The sequence below is a fragment of the Epinephelus moara genome, chromosome 18, assembly GCF_006386435.1.
Source record: "Epinephelus moara isolate mb chromosome 18, YSFRI_EMoa_1.0, whole genome shotgun sequence".
NCBI classification, from domain to species: Eukaryota; Metazoa; Chordata; class Actinopteri; order Perciformes; family Serranidae; genus Epinephelus; species Epinephelus moara.
Genome location: NC_065523.1, coordinates 20,137,759 through 20,151,605, shown reverse-complemented (window position 1 = coordinate 20,151,605; position 13,847 = coordinate 20,137,759). Strand labels below are relative to the sequence as shown.

Genomic DNA, 13,847 nt, shown 5'->3' with positions numbered 1-13,847 from the left:
GACAAAGCTTTGAAGCTTCAGTTAAAACGTTGACATTTGAATTTTAAATGAACATTCAAGCGTTGTGCAGCTTTTTTTTTCATTTCTATTCATACCATTCAACCCAGTATAAAGGTTAGGCTACACTAATATTATTGGTATTATACTGTTTGTACAATTAGATTCCAGTGGTGGCTGCAGGAGATTGTTCTCAGTGATCCAAATATTTCTGATAACTCCAGAGCACTGTTAAGTCCCAAAGTAAAAATGTATTGAAAAAAAAAAAAAAAGATAGATATAATACCTCCAAAATTCACAACATTTTTATTTAATGAAATAGTCTGCTTCAGTCCACATTTGCTTGCATTTAATCTTTCAAAAACAACATTTTTAATACAGTCAAAAATAGTTTGTTCTCACACTTGCTGCACACTAAGCAAGACATGCACCTGCAGTAGTAGTTTTTTCATTTATTTAGGGTGATGACATCATGAAATATGATGACAGACACTGAAACTTTGAGCATGAATGAATCTCACTTGTTGTGTTCCTGTATTTGTCCTACAGGACTATGGTGGACATAATTTCTTCAGAATGTGTGGATGCATTAAAGAACATTCACCAGACGGTAGGTGACCAAAAATAAGTTGTTTCAAGTTGAATTAAGTCGTGAAAACATCCTCTGTGCTGATATACATTTGTTTACTTACTTCCAGCTACATGACAGAAAACAGTACAGGTATGCAGAAAAGATCTGTTTGATTTTTCAATAGCTGTATGTTCAAAAATGTAAATGTTCATATCAAAATTCTGCTTTTTCTTAGGGGTTTTGGTGGAGAGCTGATGAGGCCAGCCAGTAAGTCTAACAACAGATTTAAAAAATGGCTTTTATAAAACAATACTTTTGTTTTAATTAGTTGTTGAAGGAAATAGGAGACATTAAGAGCATTGCTATTTTTTCGTAGTGCAGTAGATGTAATCAGTGTTATCTTCTCTACAGTGTGTGGTCTTATTGAAAAGCTGTCCCTGTCCCAGATGCCTTTTAAGAACGACCCTGTGATCAGTAAGTACTTTTTTAAAACAGTTTTGTGCTTTTAGATGTTTTATTATATTCAGCATGTTAGTTCATTGTCTCTAATGTGGTGATGCATTGTTTCAGCTGGGTGGCAGTGGCTTCTTGACGACACCATAAAGACTCTTCATCTTGTTTCTAGTGGTGTGAAGGACGCCATATTGGTAAGCTTTGCTTTATTAAATTGAAGTAACATCATGATTCATGATACGTTTCAAAATGGTGGAACTGAAGACTCCCACTGTTCATATATAAAATACTAGTCTTCATTCAGAAAGACTATTCTATGTGTAGTACTCATTGATCTTCATCCTCCTTTGTCTGTAGGGTGCCGTGGTATCGGCCTTGTCCGCCTTGTGTGAGGAGTACTACCAGGCCGAGCCGGGTCAGGCTGACTCACAAATGCAGGGTGAGTTGAGTATTATTCCCTGGTTTCAATTGTTATGCGGTATATCTGAATTAGAGGGTAATCTCTGCATGGCATGTGTGTGTGTTTGTGTGTAGATGTCCTGGTATCTCAGTACATTGAAGGGCTGAAGAGTCCGCAGATGCTCACTCGTTGTGGATCTGCCCTTGCCCTGGGCTGTTTGCCAAGATTTATGATCCACAGCAAACTGGAGCAGGTGTGTGCTGAGAGGATGTGTACATTTTCTATCCATTTTAACATCTCACTGCCTCAGTATTTAAATTTAAGATTGTATATGTGTGCGCGCGTGTGTTTGTCTGCCTGTCTGTCTGTGTCTGTGTGTGTGTGTGTGTGTGTGTGTGTGTGTGTGTGTGTGCGTGCATGTATTTGTCTGAGTTAGATCGTTGAAGGCCTCCAGCAGATGTGCACTGTCAGCCAGAAGGAGGGGAGTTTTACAGAGGCGAGGAGAGATGCAGTCACAGCAATTTCTCAGTGAGTATTCATACACAATTTTATTTACTCCCTCTATTTTCTTTTTATGCCTTACTGCTGCCGATGGCTATTTGTCAGAGAAATTATGTTTTCGAGTCTTCTGTTCCATTTTCATTTATGCAGTATCAGGAATGCCTTGAGGGAATTTCTTTTCATTTGGCACAAACGTCCCATTGGACTTAAGGATAAACTGACTAGAATTTGGTCGTCAAAGGTCAGAGGTCACTCTGATCTCACAAAATGTTTTTGACCAAAACTCAAGAATTCATATGTTAGTATATATTCATATGTATGTAACCTAATCGGATAAAGGTCAGTGGTCAACTTCACATAGGGGTGTGTTATGTCATATTGTTTAAGATAATACTGGTATAATTTCTAATGTGATAAAACAAAAAATCATCTCATCATAACGGCAGTATTCTGGCTTGTTGACATGATGATGTCATGGACAAAAGCAAGTTGCTATGGGCTCCATGGTGGAGAAATTACTTCCAAAAAGGGGAGCACTGATAGTGAGTGACTCAAGTTACAGTGGGAAGAAAAGAGGAGAAATGACAGAGCATAAAGAACAACTTAGTCTTTATGGATTTAATAATGCACATGATTAAAATAAGCTCAAACATCTGTGGAACGTGCTGGTACCCCAGATATACCCCTAATCTACAGTGGGGCCTCCTTTGATTGGACTTGGCTCTGATCTCTAGAGGCATGGATACAGGACCTCTCTGGGGGTGTCCTGTGGTGTATGGCGCTAGGGCGTTGGTGGCGGATCCTTTGAGTCACGTTGGTTGTGAAGTGGGGTACCAGCGTGCCTACGGATGCTTGATCAGATTGGGATTTGGCATATTGTGGGCCCAGGTTGATACCATGAGCTCTTTGTCACTAATTCGGGCAATTGCAACAGTTGTTGCGGTGTGGCATGGTGCATTGTCTTGCTTGGGGGTGCCACTGCCATCGGGCTGTGAGGGAGTTGTTTATGGTCTGCAATGATGTTTGGGTGGATGAAGTGTGTGTCAGGTGGCATTTGCATGAATGCGTGGACCAAAGGATACCTATTCGAACTTTGCATTGTGACAAGATGATCAGTTTTATTCACTTCATCTGTTAGTGGTTTTAATGTTGTGGCTGATCAGTGTATGAATCTGGACAGACATAGGTGTAAACTGCAACTTGACTGGATGGCGGAGGCATACAACTGCAAGGCAGTAATTGCAGTTTTTAATATTTTTGTCATTTACTTATGGTTCAGGCTTATGCTGTGAAGGTCCCCCAGTCTCTCCTCTGTTCATTATCTGTTAGCGTAGCTGCGTAGTTGTGTAGGCAGTAAAGCTAAAATCAACAGTTGACTGACTATACCTGCACGACCTGATTGACGTGTCTGTCCATTTGTCTCTCCACAACTTTTTTTAGTGTTTTTCTTCAGAGTTCAGTATTTTTTTTCTCATGTCCCCAGTTCATCAGATATTGTATCTCCTTTAGTGGCCATTTTGTGGGTGAGTCTTTCTTAATATGTATTCATTTTTCATCCTCTATCAGAGTGTGTGTGAAGGCGGGTGTTTGTGCCGATGGCTCCCCAGACTGCACTCTATGCGCGGCGAACGTGGCAGAGGTGTATGGGGTCCTGCTCAACGGCATGAATGACTACATGACAGACAGCAGAGGGGATGTAGGGGCCTGGTGAGTAAACTTCCACATCAACACACTTTAGTAAATACAGACACTCACAGCTCACAAATAAACACATGCTCTTTTGATTTGCCTCAGGGATCAGGAATGCTCCCCTGCCTGAGGCTTCTGGTGTTTTTCTGTCCCTCCACCTAGGGACACGAAGACATAACAATGACATACATGCCTGTCTCATTAGTAGCCCGAGGCCATGCTTACCGCCTCGCCTGGAATGTCACCAGGCTTGTCACTTGTCCTCACAACATGGGATGGGCTGCGTCGTCTTTCACACTGTCTAGAAACCTTCTTCTTTCCTACACTCTTTCTCTCTGTTTTCCTCCTAGTTCGCACTTCCTCATCTCTCCTGTTACTGTTTTTATTTCTGTATCACACTTTCCTGCCTTTTTTTTTTTTTTTTTCTTTTTTTTTTTTTTCCAAGCCCACACCCAAACGGAGACAGATTTCTCTCCACTGAGCACCTGTCTCAGGGTGTGACTTTTGAATGAATGCTGTGACTAACATTTCACATAAACAAATTGTGCCCTGCGGCCATGAAGCAAATAAAACTGCCAACTCCAGCGACACTGAAATACAATCTTCAAATGATGGCATGCGTCCTTATGCCAGCTTTTTTATTATTAGTTGATTGTGTCAGTTGTCATGTTTGCTTTGTAAAAAATTTTTAAGGAGTTGCCTCATTAATTAGTCTTGAGATGACAATGACCCGGGTCAGTGTGTGTAAGGTAGATTCACGCCCATGTCACAGCAAGCATTAAGTTACTCTCTCTTTCATGTTCCCAGGGTGAGGGAGGCAGCCATGACTAGTCTGATGGATGTGACTCTGCTGGTGGCCAGCAGTGCTCCAGAGATCCTTTTGCCAAACCTGTGAGTAGCAAACAGAAATGTCTGATCAACACCAACGTCTAGAGAAACTCCACGCTGTGTTTCACATCACCAGCAGGTGACCATAAAAGTTAAAATGCCTGTCGGTCACAAACTTGCTGTTTGTTTATTGGCTTGAGTAATCACTGGAGTCACTTGGGTGTCTCAGGTGTGGCCACACACCTCAGCCTAAGTCAATCCAATGCGGGTCATGCAGGTTTTGTAATAATGATATTAGAGGAGCAGGATCAAAAAAGTTGCGTAACATTTACTTTTAGTGTCGATTGGACATTAGCTGGTATCTTGAAAAAAAAGAGCTGATTAATTGTTTGTCACCATTTATCTTTGTCACAGAACCAGGTTTTTTTTAACCCTCACTAAAATGTTATTGACAGCACCATTTTGTGTATTTGGCCTTCTTTATCCACAAAACCAAAATAACAATAATGTACAGTGAAACTGTTTTAACTTTTATATGGTCATAGAAACATTTTGAGCACTATCTCAACAAACCTAACATGGAAACCCTTTTTCCTAATCAAATTAGGACTTCTTTGGTGACTTCTTTCCTTTTATTTTCTTTTTTTAATGACGTTTTTTTATTGAAGGATAACTGCAAATCATACAGACTTACAATTGTAACAATACTTTTCCCTCCATTATTCTTTTCTTTATTAAACATCCCTCCCTATCTCCCACTCATCCCTTCCCACCCTACCTTGAAAGTCCATGTAGGTACAGGTTCAATACACACAATATTAATTCCATCTAAAAAAGAAAGCACAGTAGAAAAAAGGGGGATAAGCAAATAAAAGAAAGGAAATGAAAAAAGAGGAGTAGGTCTTTTAAGTAACAGTGTGTGACAGTGAATAGTAATATTGTACAATTACAATTAAGCAATTGCTGTTTCTTATAGAAACAGTCTTCAGAGCCCCTGAGAGTGAATTTAAGTTTGAGAAAAAAACACCAGGTTTTTAAGCCAGACAGAGGATGATGGGAGGATTGAGGACTTCCGCTCTAGCAAAATTTTATTTTCTATGAATAGTTATTCATATTTATTAATTGAATTACCAACTTCTCATGATTACAACAGTGCTGTTTATGAATATAAATGAAAGTAAAGGTGACACTGGGAGCTATTGGAAAAAATGTTTTCATAAAAATATTTGTAAAAATGGCAAAAGCACTTTAACCCTATATGGAGAGGTGTGTCCTTTATGTTCGTTGTAGTTATTTTGGTATTAAATTTGAGTCAGTGGGTCACACTACACGGAAGCTATTAAAATAACTGCCTTTATTTACTGTTAAAATGTTTATGTAAAATAAATGAATTACACATAGATAATGAAAACAACTGTGCTACATGAGACAAATTTTGTTTAATTTTTAAATAATAATTTTCAGTAATGTTAGCAAGTCAGCATGAAGGTATTGAATAAACAAATAACTGTCCTCCTACTGTCCACATTGGGTCAAACTGAGAAGACCCAGTTGGGCTCGGAGAGAACGTTGAATTTCCCTCTAAAAACTAACTTCACTACGGTTCGGCAGCCACAGCTGGTTTGACCATAGTGTTTTTCAGTGCTGTTATAGCACTGTGCTTCTCTGTCTGGGCACTTTCAGTGTCCTATTGTCATGCCACATTGTTACCAGATACAAATTTGTTTTTTGCTGCATGATAAAATGAACATGTTGCGTGAAAGATTGTGAAACGTGTCAGTTGCAGAGGTCTTACTGTGAGAGTTGGCAGCTGTAAGCCGTTTCACACCTCAAATTTTACATGCACTACTGTATTTTCAAATGGTATTTGGAACCCTGAGCACCCTAGCTAAAAAAAGTTAAGACACTGGTATAAGTTAGAACACCAAATGGCCAATTTGGTGATATCTTAGTGAAGTTTAGTGAAGTTACTCCCTGCATGGATTTCTGATTGAGTGGAATAAACTGCTGGACTTATTTTCTTAATTTCCTGCTATGCTGTACGCAGGGTGAAGAGTATGATGTGCTGCTTGGCTCAGCAGTCAGCAGAGAAGATTGACCGCTACAGAGCCCACGCTGGCAACGTCTTCCTGCGCCTCCTGCACAGCACAGAGCCTGCAGTACCCCACATCCCCCACAGAGAGGAGCTGATGAGCATTTTTCCTGTGTGAGTCACCCCTTGCCCTCAACCTGCAGCTCATTCAGCAGCATTACAAGCTGCAGTGATTTTAAACAGCCTTTTATACCGGACTGTCTTAGCAATATACATAAAATATTAAGGTTTGATAAGGAACAGTTGAATGTGTGACAACCTGTGATACTTGTTGATCTGTGACTTTACTCTCTCTGTCTTTCAGTGAAACCTCAACCAGTCTGAACTGGAATGCTCCATCCCAAGCTTTCCAGTATATCACCCAGCTGCTGGGATTGCCCGAGTATCAGTACCACACCCTGCTGGGCCTCACTGTGTCTGTGGGAGGGATCACCGAATCCACAGTAGGTTAACTGTCATTTTAAGGCAGTATGATGTACAGACAGACTTCAAAGAAAAACAACAATCGAGGCAATATGATTGAAAGAATTGATTTCCGTCCTTCCTCCTTTTTCTTCTTCTGTTGGTTTTTAATGGCAGATTAGGTGTGTTGGTCATTATACCTTAGCAGGCACCTACTGCCTAAATCCTGGGATACAGGCCCGTTGTGTGGAGAAAGTCAATGATTTTTCTGGCATTTTGGTTTTTCAAAAGAGAGTTCTCAAGGAGTATTTCAGCACTTCCAACTTGGCCACTCCTTCCAACAACATCTACCTTCCTTCTGTGTACAGCCGGTGCTGAAGTATCACATGTTGCACAATCTTCATCACTCCACATTCTATACATTCCCCGTCTTGGTGTTTCCCTACCAACAGGAGTGCCCCAGCTTTAATCTAATCAGCTTGACATGATCATCCCTCTTCAGTTTGATTATACTCTGTCTGTTGACCCTTGGTTGAATGAGAAAAACTGCCTGCCTTTTAGCCCCTCCTCCCTCTTTCCCTGCCACTGCTTAAACTCCATCTCTTCAGCAGCTTGTACAATCTATGATAAGGAGCTCATGGTTCCCCTACGACCTATTAGAGTTTTTGGCCCAAAAAGTCAAACTAAACCATAGATGGACACACATTGTTTCTATCTCAGCCTGACCCGAACCCAAACCACGGCAGCAATTTCAGGCCTAAACCCAGTTAAAAAACTAAAATATAACATTTATTACAAGCTTAAGGCTGACATGTTTCCCCACAACACTTCTTCTTCTGTTCCTGCTGTTTTCAAGAGTCTGTCGTCAGCTCTGCATCTCGCACACAACAAGTTTGGCAGATCAGGCTGCGACCCTTAGTGCATCTCCATTTTTGAGTGTGCACAATTGTCCACGCCGATGCAGCCTGCAGATGATGGTCACTGCTCTTTGCTGCATGTTGCGCTTGTCTCTTCCACTGTTGGGGGAGCAGACTCAAACAGTACCAACCAAGTTGCCTTGCAGCCCATCTCTTCCTCTCTGTCTCTCGTTTTCCCTCCAGTCCAATGCAACTCTTGCCATTTACGCATGAGAATTGCGAGTTTCATGAGTCTCCTGTGCAGCGCGCTAGAATTTGTGTATGGTACGTGAGCAAATTACCCCATAATTCTAGTGTTTTCTCAGTTAAAGCTGCGTCTAAATCTCACCATTTTCATTAGTTATAATAGGTTGATGACGGCACAACCATACAACATTCATGACATGACACAGACTATAAGGTCTGCATAAGAAGATTTAAAAAAAAAAAAAAAACACGGGAAAGAACTCAACCTAATTCAAGCCGAGGGAATTTTGAATTACAGCCTGGCCCAAACCCACTAGTTCGGATCTAATATAATTGATTTTAGCATTTTCTGCCCTTAAAGATGTTGTTTCAGTGTTTTACTGTGGGTATGAAATACATATAATAGAGATGCTTAATGGTGTGTCGTTGCACTTTGCTCATTAGCGAGCTGGGATGTTTGCACGTACCGCCCTGGGCCATTTCATTCTAGGAATTTAATGTTCATCACACCATCAGGCTATTTGTTGTTCTTGTTTCAGATGGTGGTAAATCCTGCCGTCAGTAATGAGTTGGCAAAGTCAGCACTGCGTTGTTAATGTTCAGGAGCATTTCAGGCCAACAGGGGGAGCCATGTGTCTAATGTAGTCCACTCACTCCTGTGTACTCTTCTCTCTAATGCCTCACTTCCAACTTATTTTTAAGATCACAGATATCAGGCTGTGTTAATGTGATTTATCTCTACCCTGTCCCTGCTGCCAGCACTGTGGCAACCACCTGAGCTCAAAGCGTTGATCCAGAGTTATCCCGAACAAATTGATCTGACGGGTCCCTCGTGGTGCTGGCAGGCCAGAGTTTCAGTTAAATCTTTGCAATCCAGCGCTAAGTAACAGCTTAAAAAGCGTGTCCGATACTTTCCACTCTTGACCCTTTGCACAGCATCACTCAGGAGGCACAGCAGGCGCCCCAAACCGGAGTTGATCAAGTTCTCCCCGTTCCTTCACTATGACCTAACCTGTTCAAAGCAATCACTGGAAATAGGTCCTGCCTGCGAAGATTTGTGATGGTTGGGTTATTTTTAACTTTTAGTATTTGTGGATGTAATAAAAGAAAATACGTTTAAAGCCTGTAATAGCAGCAGTTAAGTGAAACTCATCTGCCAAAGGAGGCTGTAAACATATTCCCTCTGAGAAGATCTGGCTCTTGTCTCGCTTTTACCTCCTGCTCTCCCAGCCTGTCTTTGCCACAGATACATCCTCGGAGAGGGGAAGGACTGATATGTTTGTACAGGGTTGCATGCAGGAAACTGAGCCAATACTGCATCAATACATGAGCCAAGATTACCATTCTCACACCACAGGCGCATATTCACACACGCCAGAGAGATGAAGCATCCACTAACTTTCCAGGAATTGCCTTGAAGGCCAGCCTCAATGTAGACGGATCATAAGGCTGTGCAAAAGTCAAACAGCAGAAACAGTCCCAAGAGACCCACGACTGAGAAAAATAACTGTACCAACAAGTGTTTCACAGTATGAATGTGCATCATTTCTGGTGTTGAATTACATTTAACCACAGAAACACACATATAAAAAACACACTATTCTGTATTCAGGGGGAATTAGGCAATCAGTTTCATGTAACTTTGTTTATCTTTATCATATTGTGTTGCTATGTTGTGTTGCTATGTCGTAAGTGTCAAGGTTTGACACTTTCTTTCCTGCTGCCTGATGATATCATTTGAAGTGTTTTTCTTTCCCTCAGGTTCACCCTCACTCGCTCATAAACACACAGTTTTTATCAGTAATTTATATTCCGTCTGTTTTTTAGTATTAAAGCTGACAGAGAACAATATTTTACAACATGGCAAAGGTATTGTTCAGGAAATTGTAAAACGTAAAGAGCTCCCTGTACTAGGCATGAGACTATATAAAAATTTCACGTCGCGTTTGTCTCAGCCAAAATAAATGCGATTCATGATTTTATAATCATCAAAATATGCTTAAGGGTCCAGTGTGTAGGATTTAGTGGCATCTGGTGGTCAGGTTGCAGATCTTTAACTTCTCCTGAAGTTTAAGATGTTATATATATTATATATATATCATTTCTGCCTCTAAATCCTCCACACTGGACCTTTAAAACTCTTACAGTTGCACTCAAACATACTGGCGTCACTTTACCTTATATTTAGTGAAGACACAAATATTTTTAATGCATCACAGATAGCACATACGTATTTTTTTAAGGGACATCCTTTCCAGTGGCAAACAATCTTAAAAAGCCAGGCTTTTCAACTGTTTGAAATGGTATTGTTTCTTTCAATGCGAAAAATGCCAATGCTTGATTTGGCTCAAGCAGATCTTATTTGGTGCACATGGAGCCCGTTTTTGCAGAGTCTGTTCGTTTGAGTCCACCATTTTAACCTTAAATGCTCTCTGCTGTCTTCATTCAGGTGCATTTTTCCTCCCAGTCGTTATTTGACTACCTGAGAGGGATCCAAAACGACAGTGCTGCTCTGACTCAGTTTGCAGATACATTGCTGAGCATCTTCAGAGATAATCTCCGCAACGACAGGTACAAACACACAAACACAGACCCTTTCGTTTCCTGCTTGATCTCTAGATGCATCACTACAGGCCCGTTCAATCTTAGACTGTGGGATGATGTGTCATGCTGGTGTTTTCTAAAATCACTTCCTAAATTCTGATAACTGTTCTTTACCTTTGGTTATATTATTTTTTTATATTTTTGCTTTTCCTTTTTACAGGGTGTCTGTTCCCTTTCTTAAGATGCTCAATCAGATGCTTGCCAACAGCTGCTTTGAAATCTTCACCACGCAAGCAAAGTAAGTGTTGCAGCCGCTTTGTTAAATATAAAATGTGAATAATATGTGTAAAAGCTGAAGTTTTTCTCTGTCTTTGTTTTCTAAGCCATCCGTTCTGTGTGGACCTTTTGGCTCTTTGCAAAGAGTTCAAGAAAGCCAAAGACATTTCCAAGCTGCGTGCCTGTATATCTGTGTAAGTGTCCATCCTCACTGACAGTCGTATGCATTGTACGCCGCACAGAGGCGGAAATATGACGTCCGTGTTGACTTTCCATGACGTTTTTTTTCCCAGCTTCTGTGGGCTGATCCAGTTCCAGGGTGAGGTGAGGAAGAAAGTTTTGTCCCAGCTGCTGATGCTACTCTGCCATTCCTTCCCTGTGGTAAGTTTACAAGAGACAGGAGTACTCACCCATCCTTAATAGATGTGTGAAACCACTGACAAAATCTGCAGCCACTCTGGTTTATTGGACAATGTTGGTTGGTTGGTTGGTTGGTTGGTTGGTTGGTCCACCATTTTTTTCCCATCTGAGATATCCCTATATAACTATGAGATAAATTACGCCTAATGACTTTGGTAATCCCCTGAGTTTGCATGCACACACACTTTACTCAGGCTTAGTCGACACAGACAGTATTTTTGTGAATGGGGTTTTTCCCTCCTTCACTCTAAAAAAAAAAAAATCCCATCCACACACGCTGTTATGAAAAAATCTCTGTCTAAATGAAAGCACAAAAACACAACTGAAGTGCTGTTAAGAGCAAGCCAAACCCAAACCCACAGGCGAAATAACCACTCAAAGGAGAAGATGTTGGCCAATCAGCAGCCTGAAGGCTACCCGGAGCTGTGACCTCCGTAGCATATTCTGACGCCTCTGCTCCTCAGTACAGTGGAAGAGTAACTGTACAGTCATGTGTAAACATGTAAAAAATCCTGACCTGCAGTCTAACTTCCTTTATGAAATCTTTGTCTCAGTCATCTACGCAATGGGATGAGGTTGAGTCTCATATTATTCTTGTAACTCTTGTATTATTGAAAATGATCTTTTGAAAAATGTTTTTGAAGAATGTGAAAGAAAAAGTATTGAAAAAGTGAAATAACTGTGATAATTAGTCATGTGACCCATGTATATTTAGCACACCTGTGAGTGCTCATGTGATTGTGTTGAGCAAACCTGAAGAAGCCACGGGTGAAACGCATTGTTCGTTCTTAATAAAATCACAGTAATTCAGTTCAGTGTGCCGTGGTTTATGGTGATGATTTTATCTGAGATGTTCTTGCGGCCGACCAGCACCTGATCCTTGAGACTGGCTGTGCAGAGGGAGTTCTGTCTATTTAAGAAGTCCTGTTAGCAAGGTTAGAACCAGGAATATCCTGGTCATGTTCACCATTGCACGAAATGCCACCTCATTTGTAATGCCTCACAGAGTGTCTAAAAATCTTCATGCTGATGGACTTTTAAAATACAGTTTGTGTGATGACAGGAGGCCAAAATACTTTTTAAAAAAAAGCTACGTTTGCAGAGTAAGTAGCTACAGCAGAAAAATAATTACCTGTTCTTTTCCCACTACTGTAGATAAGAAAGACGACAGCCAGCCAGATGTATGAGATGCTGTTGACCTACGATGATGTCATAGACCCAGAAGTGCTGGATGATGTCGTGACCCTGCTAAGCGACACTAATTGGTTGGTGTACACATAGCAGTTATCAAATATTCTCCAAGTGTTAAATGCTTTTGGTGTGTGTGTGTGTGTGTGTGTGTGTGACACGTTGTCATGCTGGGTGTTCCAGGGAGAGTGACCTCGCCACTGTACGGACCCACAGGAATCAGCTTTGCGATTGGTTGGGAGTCCCCAAGCCACAGGTGGTTACCAAGGTAACCAGGATTTCTGTAGGCAGATAAAACTCTTATATCTCTTTGCCCCCCCCCCCCCTCCCCCCCTCCTTTGGGCTGAGTTAACTCTGACCACTGTCTTTCATCATCAGCAGAGCCCTGTCCAGGTTTCCTGATCACCACTCGCTGTGAACACCAGCTGCAAAGCAACAACAACATGGACGACATGCTGTAAGCATTAAGAATGGATCTGCTCTTTATGAAGCTGCCCCGTATCAGCTGGTCCATCCATGCGCCAAAAACAACACATGGAGTTAATCACAATCTGACGGTTTTACATAACAATAAACGGATGAGAAAATGTCACTTATTTCTGCTAGTTTTGTTTTTATTACACAAAGTTCACAGGTGCATCGAATCAAAACTCTTAACTGTCAGAAAGTAAAAACAGTAAATCACATTATTAACAGTGTTTCGGCCCTTGTTATTGCAACATCTAAACTTTAAACACACTAAGCCATGTATAACACCTTTCTCACATGTTCCATTCAGGTCACAGTCTAGTGAGACTTTGGGGATAGTTTCAGTGGAGGTGTTTACTTGTAACCTGTTCCTGGAACAGCACAGATAGGTGAAACCGAAACTATCGTTTGCGTGCACTCCAGGGAAATTGTTGCCATTTAGCTGTTTTGGCACGAACCATGGAATGTCACTGGGGCCCTGCTTTCCCTCGGGTCACACGCAGACCTACTTTTTCTGCATCGGTGGAGGTGCCAGGGACTGGAGGAGTCCCAGGTCTGATAGCGGAGCCTCCCTGCTTGCCTGTGGAACAGAGCCTGTTGTGTCACCGTTGGTCCAGGCTTTCTCATTAGAATCTGATAGTGGCCACATTGTCTCAATCAGGTTCCCTGTGTCGCTGACAATGATACGATTGTCGCATTATTTTAGAATTAGGTGGTTTCTGATTGTTTATGCTACATTGCAGAAACTCCCCAAGCTGGTAATCACTATATTGCATTACATTTTTCTGTCATATGATTAATTTAACCACGGAAACTGCCAGTTATTTTGAAAAAAATGTTTTTTATTTTAATCTCATGCTTTTGGCTTTCAGCAGCTCTTGTTATTGTGTGTGTGCTGCCAGATCATCAGCAGCA

At 41.2% G+C, this 13,847-nt stretch overlaps 1 protein-coding gene across 2 annotated transcripts in view; it reads left to right on the top strand.

Annotated features, from left to right (window-relative positions):
- The window catches only part of tbcd (tubulin folding cofactor D), a 33,186-nt gene extending 20,102 nt beyond the window's left edge, over positions 1 to 13,084 (top strand). Inside the window, exons 21-39 of one of the 2 annotated variants that reach the window (XM_050069137.1) lie at positions 547 to 607; positions 696 to 718; positions 804 to 835; positions 980 to 1,042; positions 1,139 to 1,215; positions 1,379 to 1,460; positions 1,556 to 1,674; positions 1,858 to 1,949; positions 3,489 to 3,629; positions 4,419 to 4,502; positions 6,487 to 6,645; positions 6,836 to 6,974; positions 10,486 to 10,607; positions 10,801 to 10,878; positions 10,964 to 11,050; positions 11,150 to 11,237; positions 12,432 to 12,541; positions 12,648 to 12,732; positions 12,846 to 13,084. In XM_050069137.1, coding sequence (XP_049925094.1) covers positions 547 to 607; positions 696 to 718; positions 804 to 835; positions 980 to 1,042; positions 1,139 to 1,215; positions 1,379 to 1,460; positions 1,556 to 1,674; positions 1,858 to 1,949; positions 3,489 to 3,629; positions 4,419 to 4,502; positions 6,487 to 6,645; positions 6,836 to 6,974; positions 10,486 to 10,607; positions 10,801 to 10,878; positions 10,964 to 11,050; positions 11,150 to 11,237; positions 12,432 to 12,541; positions 12,648 to 12,732; positions 12,846 to 12,866 — 1,663 coding nt within the window. In that variant the 3' untranslated portion in view covers positions 12,867 to 13,084. Of the gene's footprint in view, positions 1 to 546; positions 608 to 695; positions 719 to 803; positions 836 to 979; positions 1,043 to 1,138; positions 1,216 to 1,378; positions 1,461 to 1,555; positions 1,675 to 1,857; positions 1,950 to 3,488; positions 3,630 to 4,418; positions 4,503 to 6,486; positions 6,646 to 6,835; positions 6,975 to 10,485; positions 10,608 to 10,800; positions 10,879 to 10,963; positions 11,051 to 11,149; positions 11,238 to 12,431; positions 12,542 to 12,647; positions 12,733 to 12,842 lie in introns of both variants that reach the window. The other variant, XM_050069136.1, reaches the window with a different exon arrangement.
- Positions 13,085 to 13,847: the final 763 nt, after the last annotated feature.